This window comes from Austrofundulus limnaeus, unplaced genomic scaffold, assembly GCF_001266775.1.
Source record: "Austrofundulus limnaeus strain Quisiro unplaced genomic scaffold, Austrofundulus_limnaeus-1.0 Scaffold91, whole genome shotgun sequence".
Taxonomy (NCBI): Eukaryota; Metazoa; Chordata; class Actinopteri; order Cyprinodontiformes; family Rivulidae; genus Austrofundulus; species Austrofundulus limnaeus.
The window spans coordinates 990978-1008780 of record NW_013952493.1 but is presented as its reverse complement, the minus strand read 5'-3'; the positions used below and the strand labels follow the sequence as shown (position 1 = coordinate 1008780).

Here is a 17803-nt window from a genome sequence, read left to right as displayed (position 1 = left end):
CACCCCCTCCCCTCGTTCTCTATTTTGGATAAAGTAGCTGGGAGAGCAGTCAGGTCTGATTAAGTCTGCATTTGGGTACAGTGTGTTCCTGGACACACATCTGCGAGCGAGCCATCACACACGCTTCGGAACACTGGCAGAACACCCAGGCCTGCCGGCAGCTGATGATGTCATCACTCAGAAGGGGCAGAGCTGGCGAGCCGCCAGAGTCTCCCAAAAGAAAAAAAAAAAAAATCAGAAACGATTTAAAATGAGAGAGACAGAGACAGGAGAGGAGAAAAGAGGGGCGGAATGCAGACTTTAAGCCCTAACTGCTGTGGGAGGGGAGGGGCTGAGGTGGAGGGGAGAGAGAGTGTGTGTGTGTGGGGTTGGGGGGGGGACAGGTGCATCTGAAAGGCCGCTGCACTGTATCAAGAGGGCTGATCAGCCCTGAACGCTCCGAGTTGAGTGTGTGAGAGTCACTAAATACCTGTGTGCGACAGCATGTGCATCCTGAGCCGCATGCTGTCCTGGAAGTGTCTGCCACAGTATTCACAGCTGTTGCCCTTCTCCTCATTATGCAGCCTCCTGTGAAGAGACCAACACTGATGTGAGAGTGATAACGGAGATGAGAATGTTGTGAGAACACACTTGTAATAATTTTGTTTATTAGACGAGGACAGCACTCACTGATTCAACCCTTCCAAAGCAAAAAAATTATAAAAAATAATTTAAAAATAGATGTAAATGAGCCCCATTTAGCACATTGGTATAGCGACTCCTTTCTGAGCCTTTTCTTTGAGGCCTCCCAAACCTGGAAGCAGCATTGTCCACATAACAAGAGACGGATGTTTTAATTCTGACAAAAAAAATCCCTCCCTGAATGCAGCATCATTAGTCTGAGAGGCCCTCGGAGTTGTGAATCACAACGCATGAATGCTAAAAGTACACAGACAATAGGATATCTGGCTAATTTCAGAGTGCAGACATACGCGTGCCTCCACCCGCCAGCACTGCACGCACACACAAAAATACACAGTCACATCCCCACAGAGTAAACAACACACACACGCACATGCATACACACACACACACACACACACACACACACACACGCTTCTCCTGCGACTGCAATGAAAAGAAGATGATTCGCTGGAGCTTCGCTGAAGCTTCGCCGGCAGCGAAACCTATCATATCATATCACACACAATCCAAGCATGCGAGGCATCTGCACTGTTATCCTTATATCACCCCCCACCCCGCCCCCCAGTCCCCTCTACAGCAGAGCAAATGGACTAAAAAAAGAGGCTGAGCTTGAACACACTGAATGGGTAAAAAGAATTAGAAACTTTAGCTTTAATTTAACACAATCAGATGAAAACGGAAACAAAATTCAGTTTGACTTCAGGTTTTAGTTCTTTGTTGCTGGGGAAAGTTTATTTCTTTATTTTTTTCTGCAGTGTGTGAGCCACTAATAATAAAGCAAGAAGAGACAACTGTTGCTTTTTATATTTACGTTTAACTTCTCATCTCCCTCCTTTTATTGTACGCTCATAAATAAGGTCAAATTTATTTTCTGGTGACCGCTTTGATGATCCTGAAAGCACCAAATGAAATTCTCGTGGTTTTTTTTTTGTTTAGTTTTTTTTTTTTCAAGCTGTGCCTGGAGACACTTTCTAAACAACACCAGAAAATGTCAGTCTGCAGATCAGGTGTATGCTCAGTGACCTGGTTACAGACCTGCAGCAACTTCATTACGTCCTCAAGCAGCAGCACCAACGCAGCTCCTTCAACCTGCGGACATCCGTCAGTCTCTCTGTGTAAAGATCGTGCATCACTAACTATCCCACAGGATGCATTTTTCCCCCTCCTTTTTTTAAAACTATAAAGTGGCATGCAGCTGAAATGTCAGCCGCAGSCGCCAAAAGGGGAAGGCTGTGATCCCAGCCATGGGTTAGCAGCGCATTAAGACTCGTCATGTTCAGAAAGATTAGCGATGAGTCAAGTGCTGCCTTGTCCCCCCTCCCGAAACAAACATAAACATCTGCCATCAAGTTAATGAGTTATTCGTGGAAATGCTGGGCACGGTTACTTTTTAATTTTTTTTTTTCTTGCATCTGGTGACAAAACACGAAATCGCGAGCTCATAAATAAAGCAAAAACAATCAAACAGAGGAAGAAGCACTGAGAACAGAGCGGGGAACAGAGCAGAAGTTATCCATCATGTTGCTGAGGCGTCCAGCCCGGTCCCTGCTGAGAGACTTCTCTCTGTTGATGCAAAGGAATGCATATCAAACAGCCTGGGAGAGACACTCTGTTGTGTAGACGCACACGTTTGTGCAAATAATCAAAAGGAATTTTTAAAATATAGGGCTTTTGTAAATAACGGCGCTTTGTCACGCCGAGGCCTCTTTATATCAATCCCCTCACAAAGAGCCGATTTAAAACTTCCACGACACGTCGAGCAGTTAAGACGAGTGCAGGTGTCCCTCCGAATAAACGAATGTGTTTACTGTTGCTCCTTCCAGACTTTGATTCTAACAATTTAAGGACATTAAAGTCATCTGCGCTGCTTGTAAAGATTGTTTAAAATAACTTTAGTCATGTTGTTTATGCTCACATCAACCTGCACACCTTTCTCATCCATCTGTTATTTTACTATCAGCACTCGGTGGAAATATAAAACGTTCCTGAAACAAGCTGTCAGTATCATCATTAGACATTAACCTTGAGTTTGGATTGTTGTTTATTTATCTGAAATGCACCCAGTAAGACTTAAGTCTAAATAGTGTTGATGTGTATCTACCTGTGCTGCTCTACGGCCTGCCTGCTGTGAAGCTGAAGGCCACATTCACCACAACACTGYTGGCCTTGAGTCTGGCTCTCGTGCCTCATCCCTGCTGCAAACTGGCCCAGCCGGCTCAGGAGCTCCCTATGGAGCAGACCTTGGTGCAGCAGGCCGCTATAAGCCCTTGGATCCAGCGGCACGGCCAGAGACGGGGCCACTGAAACGGACACCGGCAGGCCCTCGGCTGTGTGTTTGGAGCCCACAGAGTAAATGGAGGCCAGGTGTTTGTCAGCGATCCCAGGGAAACTGTCCAGARCGCTCCCCACCACTTGTCCCCCGTCTTCGGGGCCCGTGTGCAGCTCTCGAGCGCTGGTGATGACGCTGCCCCTCAGGGGCGTCCCCGGGCCCTCGTCTCTCGGCTGGTCGGACAAACAGCTTCCCTCCCCGGCGCTGGAGGACCTGCCCTCACAGCTGCTGGCATCGTCCACCTGCATGCGCTCCGACTTGATGCTTCTGACAGCATCCAGAGACGAGTCCTGGGACGCGTCTTCACTGTGACACTGAGCCTGCTGGGAGCTCTCCATGTCGACCTCAGCCTCCAGATCTGGAGCTGCTTCAGGGTCTGGACCAGGAGAGCCCCTCTCTGTCATGTGGTACAGAGCCAGGTGGTGCAGGGCGGTGGGAGTGGTGCAGTTGCTTCCGTCCTGYATGGAATGCTTCTTGGACATCAACATGTGCCTCCAGTGCCTGACCCGGCCRTGGTCACTGTGGTTCCCCGAGCCGTGGTTCCTCACAGCCACCTCCTCGCTCTCCTCCGCCTGGATGGTCTCCAGCACCTTCAGGCACTGCTCCTCCAGGTACTCGATCTCCAGGATCTCTGCCGCGTACAGCAGGTCGTCCAGGTCCTCGGCCGTGGCCTGCAGCGAGGCGGTGTAGGCGTACTCGAGGATCTGCTGGAAGGTCTTCGGGGACAGGAAGTCCAGGGCGTAGCGCAGGCTGCTGCGGTGGAACAAGATCTCGAACATCTTGCTGGTGCAGGCCAGGACGGTGCGGTGGGCCGGGAACTCCTGGCCGTCCACCGTGATGATGACATCACACAGGGTGCCAGTCAGGCGCATCTGGTTGGCCCGCTGCAGGAGCGTGCTGGAGTGAGTGGGATTGTTGAGCTGGAGAACACCCATGTTTGTCAGAGTCGGACCGCCGCATGAGGTTGTAGCTGTCCCGCCTGCTTCACTTTCCTTCGGCTGGTTGCAGCTCTGTGGTTTGGGTGGTGGGGGAAAAATAAATAAATAAAAAAATAAAAACAGCAGATCATTAGAGTCAGACTGGCTCACAATAAGACATAAAAGGCAGTTAATTCCACTCCAATGGACACTTTTATCTAAGCTTAATCAAAAAGAATATTTTTGAGACATTACGAAGCAAAAGCAATGCATATTTAATGGCTTTCTGCGAAATCTAAAGACCCGAGTGATTTCTTCAGAGGTCTTGTGTGATGCACCCTACATGTTTATGTATTTTAATTAAGAATCAAAGGCAGACAGCAGGTCGATAAGCGCAGAGCAACAGTTTCCATTGCAGGTGATTAGTCTGAGGTCTAGTTGAGAGCGGTCACGTCGCTGTAATAGCGTCTGCATACTGAGAGGTGACGGTTCAATTTGTCAGGCTGCTCACACACACTCTCTCACACACACCTCTCTGCTTTCAACAGGTTGGCTCACTTTCCCCAAACGCCTCCATAAGAGCAGATTATTAGAATTATCTGAAGTCGCGCCAAGTTTTATTCAACTCTCGCCTCCCTTAAAAAATGTTTTAAGGTCAAAAATCCAAATCCGGGTGTCAGTTTTCCTCCTGAAAACCTGGATGATGCTTCATGTCTGTGAGGTGTTCGGGATCGTCGGAGCGCCTCGGGTGATGCTGACAGACCGCATCCTCCTCAACTGCGCGCAAATCTCGGAGCGCATCAGGTGCGGACGCGCAAATGCGCTTTTATTCCCGTTTTAAAARCACACTGAGACAAGTGGAGCTGTCTGTCCGAACAGAACTGACCCAGTTCGTCCCAAATGGCTCACTGGGTTTCACATTCAGCTGAACACTTTCAGACACAGTTAAGTTTCTAAAATCCTTAAGAGGGGAAATAAAGGGCGGCGGTGAAACTTGTGTTCACGTCTAGACGAATCAACAAGAGGGCGACTAAATCCGGCGTGGATCAGGAATAATAATAATTATTATAATTAACCTGAGACTAAGTAGTTCACCGAAGCGGAATAAACTGGAATAAATTAATTTGTCAGAATAAATAGAATATGAAAAGAAAAGGCAGCTGTCAGAGTTTGTCTCACCTCTGGTTCCTGACGTCCTCCGCTGATTTATCCAGCCAACATCATGCTTACACATTTCACAGAACCCGCTCCAAACTCAGTCCTGCTCCAAGGAAGCAAATCATCTCCCTGCCGCCAAACGTCAATCATCCGGCACTTCCGGCGAGGAGTTTCAAAGTAAAAGAGTCAAAAGTGTCAAATAAAATGATCCAATAATGTTAGGCCTACAGCAGATTTTACAAAGATCTGTGAATTGTGTTGCTAAAAAGGAACTATTAGAAGTAAAGGAAATTGTTTACATTTGCAGACCATTAGATTAATTTATAAATGATTTATGATTTCTGTATTTAACTAGTGGTGTCCCAATAATAGTTTTTTATTTTATTTATTTTTTACTAGACTTGAGTTCAAGTAGCCAAGTATTTCATTTTGGGTACTTGCAGTACTGAGTACCTCCTGATAGGAGTAGTAAATGTGTTGCTTTTTGAAAATTTGCAGAATAATTTAGCACAATTTCTCAKAATAATGCAACAGTTAAAAGTCAAAGTATCACACGATATTGATGTCTGTGGCTGAATATCACGATGCATCAGTTGTGTACCAGTCGCAGATACTCATATTTGWAAAATCACCCCAATGCTTGAAACCAATTCCACTTCAGTTATTTGTCATCATATTATTTGACTCTTTGCCAGGCCTGTGGGGAGAAAATGTCCTTGGTTGGAGACATTTTAAGACAAACAAAGGTGATGTTAACTCATTTGCAATGTTTATAACCTTTGTTGCTGTCAACCCTGWCTGCCTGTTAGCAAAATATGTCATGAAACAGTGGATGTTTTAATGAAACTCTCCAAAAATCAGATTTCGTTTAATTAAATAGCGCAGGTCACACACACACAAAAAAATAAGTAAAACATTATGGGGCACTGTACAATATATATATATATATATATATATATATACACCAACAACAAAAAAACAATCATTTTAACTTAAGCCAGCAGCTTGCGTTGAATCTTCACTTGATCAGTTTCTCATCTTGAGCACTTTAGCAGCAGCACTATAGTTTTTTTTTATTTATTTATTTTTTGCTCTGCAACACCTTTGCACAAACAAAAGAATAGCTAATTTTGTAGCGTTTATTGTTTTAGTTTATTCAGATACTCTCCCGACATCTCGGAGTTTTAATTTGAAATCAACTCGTCAGACTTCCTGTTTTGTCCTGTTTGTCCTCCGCGGACTTGACAGCCATCAGCTCATGTCCACGGGGACGTCACGGCTGTGAGAGCTGTCTCTCCATCACAGAGACGCGTACAGGACACGAGAACACGAGGACTGATTGAGTTTCCTCAAAAACAAGCAGAGTTGGTTCCGTTCAGAAGCTGTAAACACGAGTTCTGCTCGTTAGAAAGGGAATAAATGAATTTGGGTAAAAGAGGAAAAGTCTGACTGAAGCTGGGTGCCAGACCAGGTCACTGTTGTTGACACTCTGTTGACACAACACGGGTTATGTCACACCAGGGCTACTAATGACAGTTAAAAATATCAAGACCTCACGAGGAAATAGTTTGATATTCAAGCCTGGAAGTTTTATTTACTCCAGGAACAAAGTTGCGTCATGTTTTATGTGTTTATTTGCGTCAAATCTTCCTGAAAAAGCTTTATTGATAAGTTTTTATCTTACATAGCCTGGCTGTAATGTAACATTTCTGTAAATGATCCTGTGCTCATGACATGAAGGTAAAACCATGGAAGACTTAAACACGTTTTTACTGCCACCTACTGTCCAAAACACGTCATTACGCAAACCCAATAATCTGAGACGAGCTCTCAAAGTAGAAAAAAGTCAATTAATATAAAGAAAAATAGGCCAAGACAAAATTAGATTCAAAACCATTTTTATTTTGTAAATGGGTTATCACTCAGACTATACACAACAAATATTTTCTGAGTTCGACCCAATAAAACCAAAAGGAGCATCCAGAGACGGAGGAGTAAAATGTTCTGGGAACGGGAGTACAAGGAGTGAAATGTTTTGTTCTTTTACACTTCTTAGCTCTTTAACATTACACCTATTGTCTAAAGCTTTACAAAAAGTAATTGTTCTTCTATTGCAGGTGGGTCACTTTGTTTCCTGCCATCAGTTTCCCTGAACCTGTCAGGCAGTTGCTCTTGGTGAGTGACTTGTTATACAAAAAAGACGAAAAACTCAAAAAGAAATCCAAAAAAAACCACGTTACAGAACACTTGAATAACAACAAGGGGAGAGAAATGAAAAGTGTGTGTAATTATTCCAGAACGAGCCCCGCAGGGAACACACAGAAATCAATATGAGAACAGTTTTCTCCCTTACAAACACGGGCACATCTACGTGCCTTGTAGTTATACTGACTGAATTCATGCCAAGGCCCAAAAACACCTTCCTTCACTACAGCTGGCAATATTTAGTGCTGTGATCAGAGACGGACAGTTTTTATACACTACACGTGTTATAATGACCACATCGGTCCACTTATCATACTGTTGTTTCTAATAATACATCAAATAAAAAATAGGCTTCCTCACGACGAAGCTCTTCAGGTTATCATAGAAACTGATGACGAGACGATCTACTGACACACAGGTACGGTGCACAAGCTTTGCAGGCAGGAATGGAAAATAAATCCTTGTCAGTTTTAAATAGTACAAAATGCTCTCCAGACGTTTCCCTTCAAATTACAACCCAAACTACGGAACCAGAGATTTGATTTAAATTGAGGACAAACTCTGGCTGTCGTGGTTTTTTACCTCCAAAACACACGAGGCGTAAATTTATCTCTATCGCACAACATTCAGTTACTCCAGAGGTCTTCGACCCTTGGCTGAGAATCTGCTGTTCTGCTGGCAGTTTGTAGTCTTTCTGTGATCAAACCTGCTCGACAAGTTTTATTAGCAAATTGTTTTAACAGCTCTAAGATAAGGCAGTGACAGATTGAATAAATTTTATCTTTAAAATGATCCAAATCTTATCCTGAACTCTCTCTGTGTACGGCAGGGATTTCCTGGTCTTTTCCTTCACCTGCTGTGGAATAGTCTGGCTTTTGTCTTCCTTTACAGTTAGACACTGAATTTGGGCTTCTCTTTTGTCAATGCCAGCATATATCAGAGATTAAAAAATCTCCACGACGGACAAAACAAATCTTTGAAACAAACTTCGTAAAAACTTTACAACCACTTGCAGGTCAGACATGCAGAACAAGCTATTTAGAGACTAGCTCACAAAAATGTCCAACTTAAACAAAAATAATGCCAACAGTTTCAAACCCACACAGTACAACATTAAAATAAGAAAAATAATTTATATATTTATATATAGTCCTTTTTCTTACATTTATATTTCTCATAATAATCCAGTACTTGTGCGCAAATGCAACTCAAACTGCGCACGAGTCGAGATTTAAAGATTTATCAGGCGATACTTATAAGCAGAAACTGTACCTGATCGGTTAAATAAAACGAGTTAAAAAAATTAAATAAATCTCTTATGACTTAAAAATAAGTTCCTTGGGTGTGATAAACATTTCATGAATGGAAACGAGGAGCAGAGTCAAAGTGCACTCTAACCAATAAACACAACAGTGTTGTTTTCAAAGTGTTGTTTAAGAGCACTACAAATAAGAAGCTGTGCAGTGTTTTACTCTGGTTGGTGCTGGGAAATGCTTTAGATCGGGCTTGCGTTGGCCCGGTCCCATCATACTTTGCTCTCTGTGGTATTTGTCTGTATGACACTGTTGTGTGCTGTAGTGATCAGGGTATTTGGTAAGTCTCCCTCCTCCAGTTTGCCTTTCTCATCAGCAAAAAACTTCCTGCAGTGAGAAGAAACAACAAAGTTTCAAATTAGAGATGTTGAGGTGGGCGGTATGAGAAACAAACAGCTTAGTTGAACACAGTCTCAATGACATTTTTACCCAAATATGTAAGAAGACACTGGATATTTTGGGATCTTCTTACATATTTCTTCACCACCTTGACAACAGTCAGATAAAATAAACAGATAATGACATCCCCACATACCAAACTGGCATCCCTAAACTCACAGTAAATGTTTAGCAATTACATATTTAATCAGTTTAGTTCTACTTCAATGAGACGATAATAGGACAATAATGAGCTCTGATTTAATATCCCTGTTTATTTTAAATCATTTAGTACATTTTCTAGCAGCCGCCTGCAGCTCTTTCTGCAGCTCAGAGCAAGAAAGCAGCAGTCGAGTCTCGCTTCTTTTTTCTCAGTGAGGATTTAGGGAACACTTAAAGGTTTACAGTTCCARCCTGAGACAAAGCATCTTTTAATCAATAGGAGCACGTTTCCGACCGTTACTATTTAACTGCCTTCTACAGAGATGCTTGTTACGGCTTTATTCAGACATGACCTGACTGCTGAGCAAAGAGCCACAAAGCAGCTCTGCCTGAGGAGGATGAGGAGTGCAGCGGTTTCACAGAAAAAAAAAAGCTTTTAGAAAACAGAAATGCCTCCTAATAACAGTGATGCACACAGATGCAACTTTCTGCTTTCATCCTAAGAACTGAGCTGCCTGGACTAAAATGTCTGACATTTAAAAAATAAAATAACAAGAGATTAGTTTAAGGCCTTTTCTGTCCATTTATAAGTTGTGTAAAAGAAAAAATACAGAAAAGGAAGCATCGGGTTCTGTGAATACGGTTGATGTTGGGATTTTATTCAGTGATTTAAACTAGATAACTAAAATCTAAACAATAATTAGGACAYAACTTATATATTTTAAATGTCAAATGACAAGTTTTACCAAATATCTTTAACAAATTGTCTTCAGATTTTATTTAAAACAATGTTGCAAAACTTCAACATTTTCTGGAAAGTGTCAAAGTGGTCTAGTTATAACTGCAAACTTTAAATTGTTGACTTTGCTCTGATCTCATCAGTTTATTTTTTAACTTGATTTTTTTAGTCTAAAACTGTTACAATGTGTGCATCACTCTAGGCTTTAAATAAATAAATAAATAAATAAATAAATAAATAAATAAATAAATAAATAAATAAATAAATAAAAACATATACAGTATTGTATCATGTCTTCTGCAAATTTAGTTCCAGCTTGGGACTGGCTGGAAGATTTTACAGAAAATCTATTAATCCACCATAAAAAGGAGTTGAAACAAAGTTTCAGAGGCTTGTTAGATCATATTTACATTATGATCCAAAAATCTGCTCAGCTTTGTTCAGCTTGGATGTTTCTAAAGAATCAACCCCACAATGAATAACTGTCACAGACAAGCAGAACATGACAGCCATCATATCACTTCTGTCTGCAACATTCCACTAAAACAATCACCCCATTGTCATTACCACAGTTTACCATTACAATATTTGATATTGTGTGGTCGATGGCAAGATGCGGTGGTGAATGAATGGGCATACACATTACACACACTCACACACTAACACACACACACACACAGATAAACCTCTAGAGGGAGCCGTACTCATCGTTGACAGGAGGCGCAGTCTTGACCAGAGTCTCTGAAGCCTCCACAAGTGGGCCTGAGGGGGGGAGGTCTGCTTCGTCTCCACTGGGCCAGGAAGGGTCAGCGGGCGGGCTCTCTAAGCTAATCAGGTCTGAGGGGGGCCGGGAGGGTCTTCCTGTGCCGTTTGTCAGCTCTAACTCTAAATGTGTGTTTTTGAGCTCTACGCTTGGAGCTGTTAGGTCGTACAGGTGTGACGCTGGTGTGAGGAGGTCAGAGGAAATCTGAGTGATGGGGAGAGGTGGGGAAACATCTGCCACTAAAGAAGAGGGGTTTTCAACATCCAGACGCTCAACAGCACTGGTGGTTTCTGAACTCGCAGCAGGTTTTGTCGTGGAAACGTTATCTACAGGTGACTCAGCAGGACCGTTTGTGTCGAAGTCAGTGAAGCTGCGTGAATCTGGAGCGTCAGCTTTATAATCTGGGTCTGGTTTTGGGGGGGCGGTATTTGCTGGAGTGGGAGCAGTTTGTGCCGGTGTCTCTGTGTTTAGGACTGCAGGGTTTGGCTGTGTGGTGAGCTTAGTGACTGGGGGGCTCGGAGCAGGTCTCTTGGTGTCCGGAGTGGTTGGGGAAGATGCAGAAGATAGAGCGAGGGGGGAGACAGGGGGGCTACTTTTAGCATTCAGAGCAGCAAGCTTAGGAGAGTGTCTGCGCTTCGGTGGTATTGGTGTTCCAGATTTTTGAGGTCTGGGCTGTTCAGGGCTACGAGGAGGATTGGTTATTTTCTCCTGCTCCTCTGAGGTGTTACTTCGTCTTTCTTCGAGTAAGGGGGCCATTTTGGCCTCTACAGCAGTCGAGGAGATGACCGGAGTTGTGGGGGCCGTGTTGGATTCTGGGGTCGGGGCCGGAGCAGCGAGAGGGGTGGGTGAGGGCTCGTTGGCCAGAGTGGACAGGCTGCAAGTGAGGGTAGTGGTCTCGCTAGAGGGGCTTTCCTGAGCAGGATCGTTTGTTGCGGTGGCTGTGTCAGAGTTGGTGGCTACGGAGGAGGGGGTGTCCAGTGCCAGAGAAGCCACCAGCCTGAGAGAGCAGGGAGAGAACAGAGACACACAGACTAGACACCAGGGTGACTGTGACAGAGGAAGGGTGGCCCGGACCAGAGCATGCAGAGGGATTAGTTGGCTTTAGAAATTCACACAAACATAGACAAAGCAACTCAAAAACAGCAGCTATTAAAGCCTAGTGAGAAAAAGAAAAGAAGAAAAGAAAAGGGTGTCATGCTGTGAGTGAACATTAAAGGATACATCCCATACACACACCAACATGGAGCACACTGACTAGGAAAACTAATGTACTAAAAAGGCACCAGCCTCCCTACACAAAAACTACAGAACCACATAGAACCACCTATAAGGGTTAAACAGTACCAGTGACAATCTCAAACTGTACAATCTTGTTTTTTTCAGACTCCTTATATGACATGGCTCACTGAGCGAGTCAAATGGCTTTATGAATTGACCACACTTAGGAGGAATGAAGCCTTTGTGTCTTTGACTGGTATTGCTTCAACCTTCATAAAATGAGACAGAAAATCTCCAAAGCTGAAGAAGAAACACAAAGTACTGTAAATTCCTCTGATGGGGAATAAAAAACAGAAAAGCAACAGAATCATTTGGACTCCACTCAAGAATGGCATCAACTTTTTAAAAATAAATTACAGGTCAAATTTAGTCCTGTTAAATAACACAATTATTCTTTGAAGTGGAGTGCAATGTACAACAGCTAAATAGACTTGGGCATTAAAAGGCCATGTGGCATTTTTCTCCAGCTTTAACTCACTCTGGCTTTGTGAGAGGTGTGGTTTCATTTGGTTCCATCGGTCCTGCTGCGTTGTGATTGGCTGTGCACTCGTCTTCTGTTCTGACTTCTACGATTGGCTCTTTGGACTCATCTTTCCTGTAAGGCAATGACAACAGTAAAGGTAACATTTCAGTTGATTACATCATCGTTGCCATTTTATTGGCTCAATAAGGTTTAAAACGAGGCAATGGGAGAGCATTAAACAGTCTTTCATGTCTTGAAACAGTATTAATCTGTTCAGCTGAGGATGTAAAATGTGCCGTGTATTTAAATGAAATCTTTCATACTCACACAAAAGCTGCTTTGCCCTCCTCCAAGTGGTGCCCTTTCGTCCCCGTGCCCGATTTGCCACAGAGGCACATGATAAGGCCACATTTGTTGACAAAGTAACAAGTGACGTCCACAGCCAGCAGCAGGAGTACAAATCCCACAACAAGGATCCCTGCCCAGAGCATGGTGCCCATGGAGAGCGCTCCTTCATCACCCAAATCTGCTAGACGAGAAGCAAAAATATAGAGAGCACCGAGCAACTGGAGCAGAAACACGCACACAAAAAGCTACTGTACTACTTTTACCACAAATAATTCTTTAAAAAAGAACTTACCTTTAACAGAGTGACTACTGATACACTTTGTTTTAGTCTGAGTTTTTGCTGTTTTATGTTGAGGTATTCAAATTTTCATTTACTGTTAAATACGGGGCATGATGAAKAATTTATGTAAAAAAATTAAATCAAAGACAAACATAAAAATTTGATCAAAGTTCAAAGCATTTATTTGGTATTAGAAATATGGGCAGATCAAAGTTTACAGGTTTGCTGGTTACATGCGGGATATTTTGTTGACACAAAATGTCGTTTTCAAGATTTTTACAAAAGTATATAAAGTGAAAATTGATTATAGTAGAATATTAATTATCTGCTGAATGCTAAAAGCTAATTATGGACTTTAAAAATATTGACATCAATCAGCCTTAACATTATGACTACTGACATGTAAAGTGAGAAAAGTCAAATCTAATCTCAATTTCTTTGTTCTATAGTCCTACAGTTTGTGTGTTCAGAGTGAGGAACCAAGTTGTGTGTGCTGTAGGAGAGTGAGGTGGTGAGGACTGGGCCAAACATTAGGAAAATGGGATTCAGCCTAACACACATTTTATTATGAGTTCTGTTGGGGGTTTTCTACGGTGGCCCTGAAGGGCACCGTAGTTTTCTTCAACTCTGGTATTTATATAAAAGCAATATTATTTTAAAACTTTGCCAACAATGTAAGTTAATCTGCAAACTAACTGTTTAATTATTGCTGATTGAGTATATTAAACTTTGTAGATAAAATAAGAAGGGTAAACAAGTCTGCTAGTGCAGCACCCTCAGATTATAAATATATTAAATCTTTCAAATTAAATGTAATTTTCTGATAAGATTTGATCTTTATTTCATGCATAAGAAATGCCAATAATTGTCTTCATAAAAATAAAAGTTATTATAATAATTCTGTTCACAGTTTGTCAACCTGTGCCAATATAAATAATAAAACTGTTTTTCTGAAGCTTTTCCTATTAGTGTTATTGTTCCAAACCTTTACAGTACATTTGCATAATTTCATGTAAAAGAATACAATAATGTTTATGTAAACAAACAGGTTCAGTACTCRGCACTCACTTGGCTCTAAAGTTTTTATGTCATTTTATTTTGCTTCCACTTGTGTTGATAACTGTAAACTCCTCTTTGCTGTCTAGTGATGACTATACTGAATGTGCTAATGCTGAGCAGTGAGAATCTGTGGGAGGCAAAGGTTTGTTTTTTGCTGCCTTTGGTTCAGTTTGTCTGGTCTGTTCTGAAGCAACACAACACTTTCTTCTTTTCTTTAATCGAGACACATCTGTCATGATAGAGCAGTCAAAGTATGTCCATTTGTCCGTTCATTCAGTCATTTAGGGAGAATTTAGAGTTACCAATGAACCTAACATGCATGTTTTTGATCTGTTGGAGGAAACCAGAGAAAACCCACAAGTGCTTGGGGAAAACATGCAAACTCCAAACAGAAATGCTCCAGGTCAGGAGGTGGTCCTGTGAAGCCATAGCTCTAACCACGCCTGTCAAAGTCAAGGTATATAAGTGTCCAGGGAGATAGCCAGGCCACAGAAAAGGCAAGCTGTCCTCTGTTGAAAGTCCTGAACATAAACTATGACAGCAGGAGCACAGTGATGAGGGACAGGATGAGGGACACCAAAGTGCATGTCACAGATGAGCAGCCCTGCTTGGCTGCAGGTGGAGACAGCACAACCCAGACCAAAATGCACACAGGTCAGGATGAAAGTGTTSACGTGGCCCACCACACCAATATCCAGGTTCAGGCAACAAAGCAGGAACAATGAACGAAGAGACCAAATGAGATCAGGAAGGAGGGGAAAAAAGGGGGGAACGGGAGGGTGGGGGAATGAAAGAAAACAAAGAGGGGAGGGAAAAAAGAGAGGCAGAGAGAAAGTGAAAATGTGTCACGTCTGAAAACCAAAAGTGAAAAATAAAATTAAGAAACCGATTTCTCGCATTGATGGAGGAAAAATACAGCAACACATTGAAGTCAAAGCATGACACAAAGAAAAGGAAAACCACACCATGCTGACTAGAGGGTGACTCAGAGGTGGGTGAGTGGAAAACGCTTTAGTTTGGAGAATGAATTAGGAAAAAAAAAGTGAGAGGAAGACATAAAGCTGTGCTCAACAGGGTCTAGCACCTATAGGGAAGTTGACAAGCTGTGTGGGTTTTCTACTGTTAGTAAAAAGCTGCTTCAGCTGAAGACCTCAGCAGACATGATAATTAAGAGTTATTTTAAGGACTCCTTCTAAACACAAACTACTTTACCTGTCATGTTAAATTAAAGAAAGATTAGAAAAAGCACAGTCATTCCGAGGAAATTATCCTCTATGGAATGTGCTCGTCCCAGTTCTGTGAGCACAAACTCAAGCTCATTCAGCAAGACCTGTCAAAACTTTAAAGCTAGAAAATTCATCCAGAAAATCTGTTTTTTTGCCCCCAATGCCATCCAGGAAATCTATTTTTTCCACCAGATTTATTTAGTTGTCTTTCATCCCCCCAGAGGAACAGTTATAAATAGACCACCACACTCAGGTTTTCAGCTTTGAGTTTGGCTCATCATTTTTCTGCTTGTTATGGTTCAGCTCATTGTGAGCGAGCAGAGGGAGGATACCTGGGATGGCCTCTGGCTTTGWGGATGTTCTGACGGACATGGTTGCAGGCTGGGACTTCCCTTTCTGATTCTCTGCCACCACGTAGACGTTATATTCTGTGTCCCAGTCCAACCCCCTGAGAACCACATGCTCACTGCCACTGGGCAGCCGGATCTCAGGTTTCCACTCTGTTGCCTGCATCTAAAGATAGAAACAAACACATTCAAAATGACAACTCTTAACCCAATTGGTTTTAATTTTGGCTGCAAAATAATAATGAAAGAAAAAAAAAGCTCACCTCTGCAAAATTTAAACAATCAAAATATTTGCCAATTAAATAAATATTCACATTTTGCTTGAAGAAATAACAGTTCGTTTAATGTACGGACATATGTGAAAAATGCTAAATGTTTTTGAGCTTTGGTTGGAAACTGTAGATGCATTTAAGAAGCATCATTGCGCATGACGATAAACAAAAACTGCGTATATTATACTGAAGTGAGATTGTGGGAGTCTTATCTAAACTGACAGCATACTCACGGGTTTATAGCGAATGAGATAGTGTAAGATGGGAGAGCCGCCATCATCCTGCTTAATCCAGCTCACTTTGAGGGAGTTTCCTGTAGGCTGCAGTGACCCTTCCAGTTTAGGAGGATTGGGATTTCCTAAAGGCACACATGAGCAGGACAGAGGCTATTTAACGATTTTTTTAAAGGATGCTGAGAAAAACAAAGGTTATTTTATGAGAAAGCCCGTTCTGTCAGTCCACCATTAACATTTTAGAGAAAAAAGGTAGAAAAAATAGGTTGGAAACAAGCCATTTTCTCTACTGGTTGTTTGATTAGGTCACATGACTTTCTTCCATTTGTCTTATAGTGGTGTGAGTCAAGTCGCACTAATCAGGAAGTGACACATTACCACGTGCTTATTTGATTCATGGAGTTGTTGTGCTCTGCTGCTGTCGCTCAGTGACCTTCAGCTGGAATAAAATATTCTGATGTCCCAGCTCAGAAACAAGGCTTCAAGTTTGAGTCATTTTTAATAACAGAAATGTTTTCACATCTCGCTGCACAACAAGTTCACCTGCCAAAGATAAACACTTGGTGTGTATCAACAAACAAAGTATTAACACACTGAGCCGTGTTTCATCTTTCATTAACTCAATTATAAGGTCAAACAGACTGCATCACATGACAGTTTAATGTCAGTCCATTTATTTTTAGTCTGTTTGTTTTTGCTAACGATGATCTAACAGACTGTTATCTGAAGAGTTTCTTAATATTTTATTAGTTTATTTTAGTCAGTTTGTTGTTGGACCAACCTGATCTCAATCTCGCTGCACATTGCAAGTTTATCAGACTTTTATCTTTGCTAAATCATTATTCAGATTAATGAACATTTACATATTAATAACTAGTTATCTTTCTGTCAGAGATTTTCTGTCCTTATATGTAAATAATAAAACAGGTTTCATCCCTATCATTTTTACAAGATCAAACAACACCATGAAGGAAATTTTGTAACTGATTAATTGAATAGTGGATGCAGTTTTGTATTTTATACCTTCTGATCATTTCAGCCTGTAAAGTTAAAGCAGACAAAGAGTTGGTGTGTTATCATGTGTTCTTTCTTTAGCCTAAACAAAATGAGTTACGTTCTGACGTCTGACATAAAAGGTAACACCTCCACGGATGTAACCAGGAAGAGTTACAGAAAAACGAAAACAATTGGTTGAATGCCTAAAGGCATTCAACCAATTGTTTTCGTTTTTCTCTATATTGTACGTTTTTCGGCATCTATCTCCTCCCACAGTTTTTGTCCGATTCGTACAATTCATATATCAAAACGTCCGGCTCATTAATGCCATGCCTGCTATATCTCCAGGGATTTCAGCTACTTATACTTTTTTAGCTATTTCACTTTTTAGCTGATTTTTTCCCCATTGACTTTGAATGGAGCTATGTTTCAACTGCTCTAAACCCTTCAAATTGATTATAATTCTTCACAGCTTTTCACATATTTTGCTTTGGTTATGCTTCCTTTAAATTTCTCATGCCAATTTTTGCTACTTGTTTGCTAACTTTAGCTGTTTTCTGCTATTTCAGCTATAGGTCTGCTACTTTTTGCTATTCTTCTGTTTTTTCCAGCTATATTTCTGCTTTTTCCTGCTATTCTGTACTTTTTATGCT

The 17803-nt window shown here is 41.8% G+C and overlaps 3 protein-coding genes across 22 annotated transcripts in view; 1 reads left to right on the top strand and 2 right to left on the bottom strand.

The window, feature by feature from the left end:
• zbtb16b (zinc finger and BTB domain containing 16b) overlaps positions 1 to 5251 on the bottom strand; it is a 19911-nt gene extending 14660 nt beyond the window's left edge. Inside the window, exons 1-3 of one of the 2 annotated variants that reach the window (XM_014012452.1) lie at positions 5110 to 5251; positions 2786 to 4023; positions 470 to 567 (exon numbers count right to left, since the gene is read on the bottom strand). In XM_014012452.1, the coding sequence (XP_013867906.1) occupies positions 470 to 567; positions 2786 to 3948 (1261 nt within the window). In that variant the 5' untranslated portion in view covers positions 3949 to 4023; positions 5110 to 5251. The remainder of the gene's footprint in view (positions 1 to 469; positions 568 to 2785; positions 4024 to 5109) is intronic. The other variant, XM_014012451.1, reaches the window with a different exon arrangement.
• Positions 1 to 17803, top strand: part of cadm1b (cell adhesion molecule 1b) — a 327978-nt gene that overhangs the window by 29689 nt on the left and 280486 nt on the right. The gene's annotated exons all lie outside the window — the stretch shown is intronic.
• Positions 6970 to 17803, bottom strand: part of ncam1b (neural cell adhesion molecule 1b) — a 72892-nt gene continuing 62058 nt past the window's right edge. For 9 of the 18 annotated variants that reach the window (XM_014012431.1, XM_014012434.1, XM_014012435.1 and 6 more), the window contains 6 exons: positions 16155 to 16279; positions 15635 to 15815; positions 12717 to 12918; positions 12405 to 12521; positions 10590 to 11645; positions 6970 to 8933 (listed from right to left, as the gene is read on the bottom strand). In XM_014012431.1, coding sequence (XP_013867885.1) covers positions 8819 to 8933; positions 10590 to 11645; positions 12405 to 12521; positions 12717 to 12918; positions 15635 to 15815; positions 16155 to 16279 — 1796 coding nt within the window. In that variant the 3' untranslated portion in view covers positions 6970 to 8818. Of the gene's footprint in view, positions 8934 to 10571; positions 11805 to 12404; positions 12522 to 12716; positions 12919 to 13181; positions 14689 to 15634; positions 15816 to 16154; positions 16280 to 17803 lie in introns of those variants that run through there. The other 9 variants (XM_014012432.1, XM_014012439.1, XM_014012440.1 and 6 more) reach the window with 5 other exon arrangements.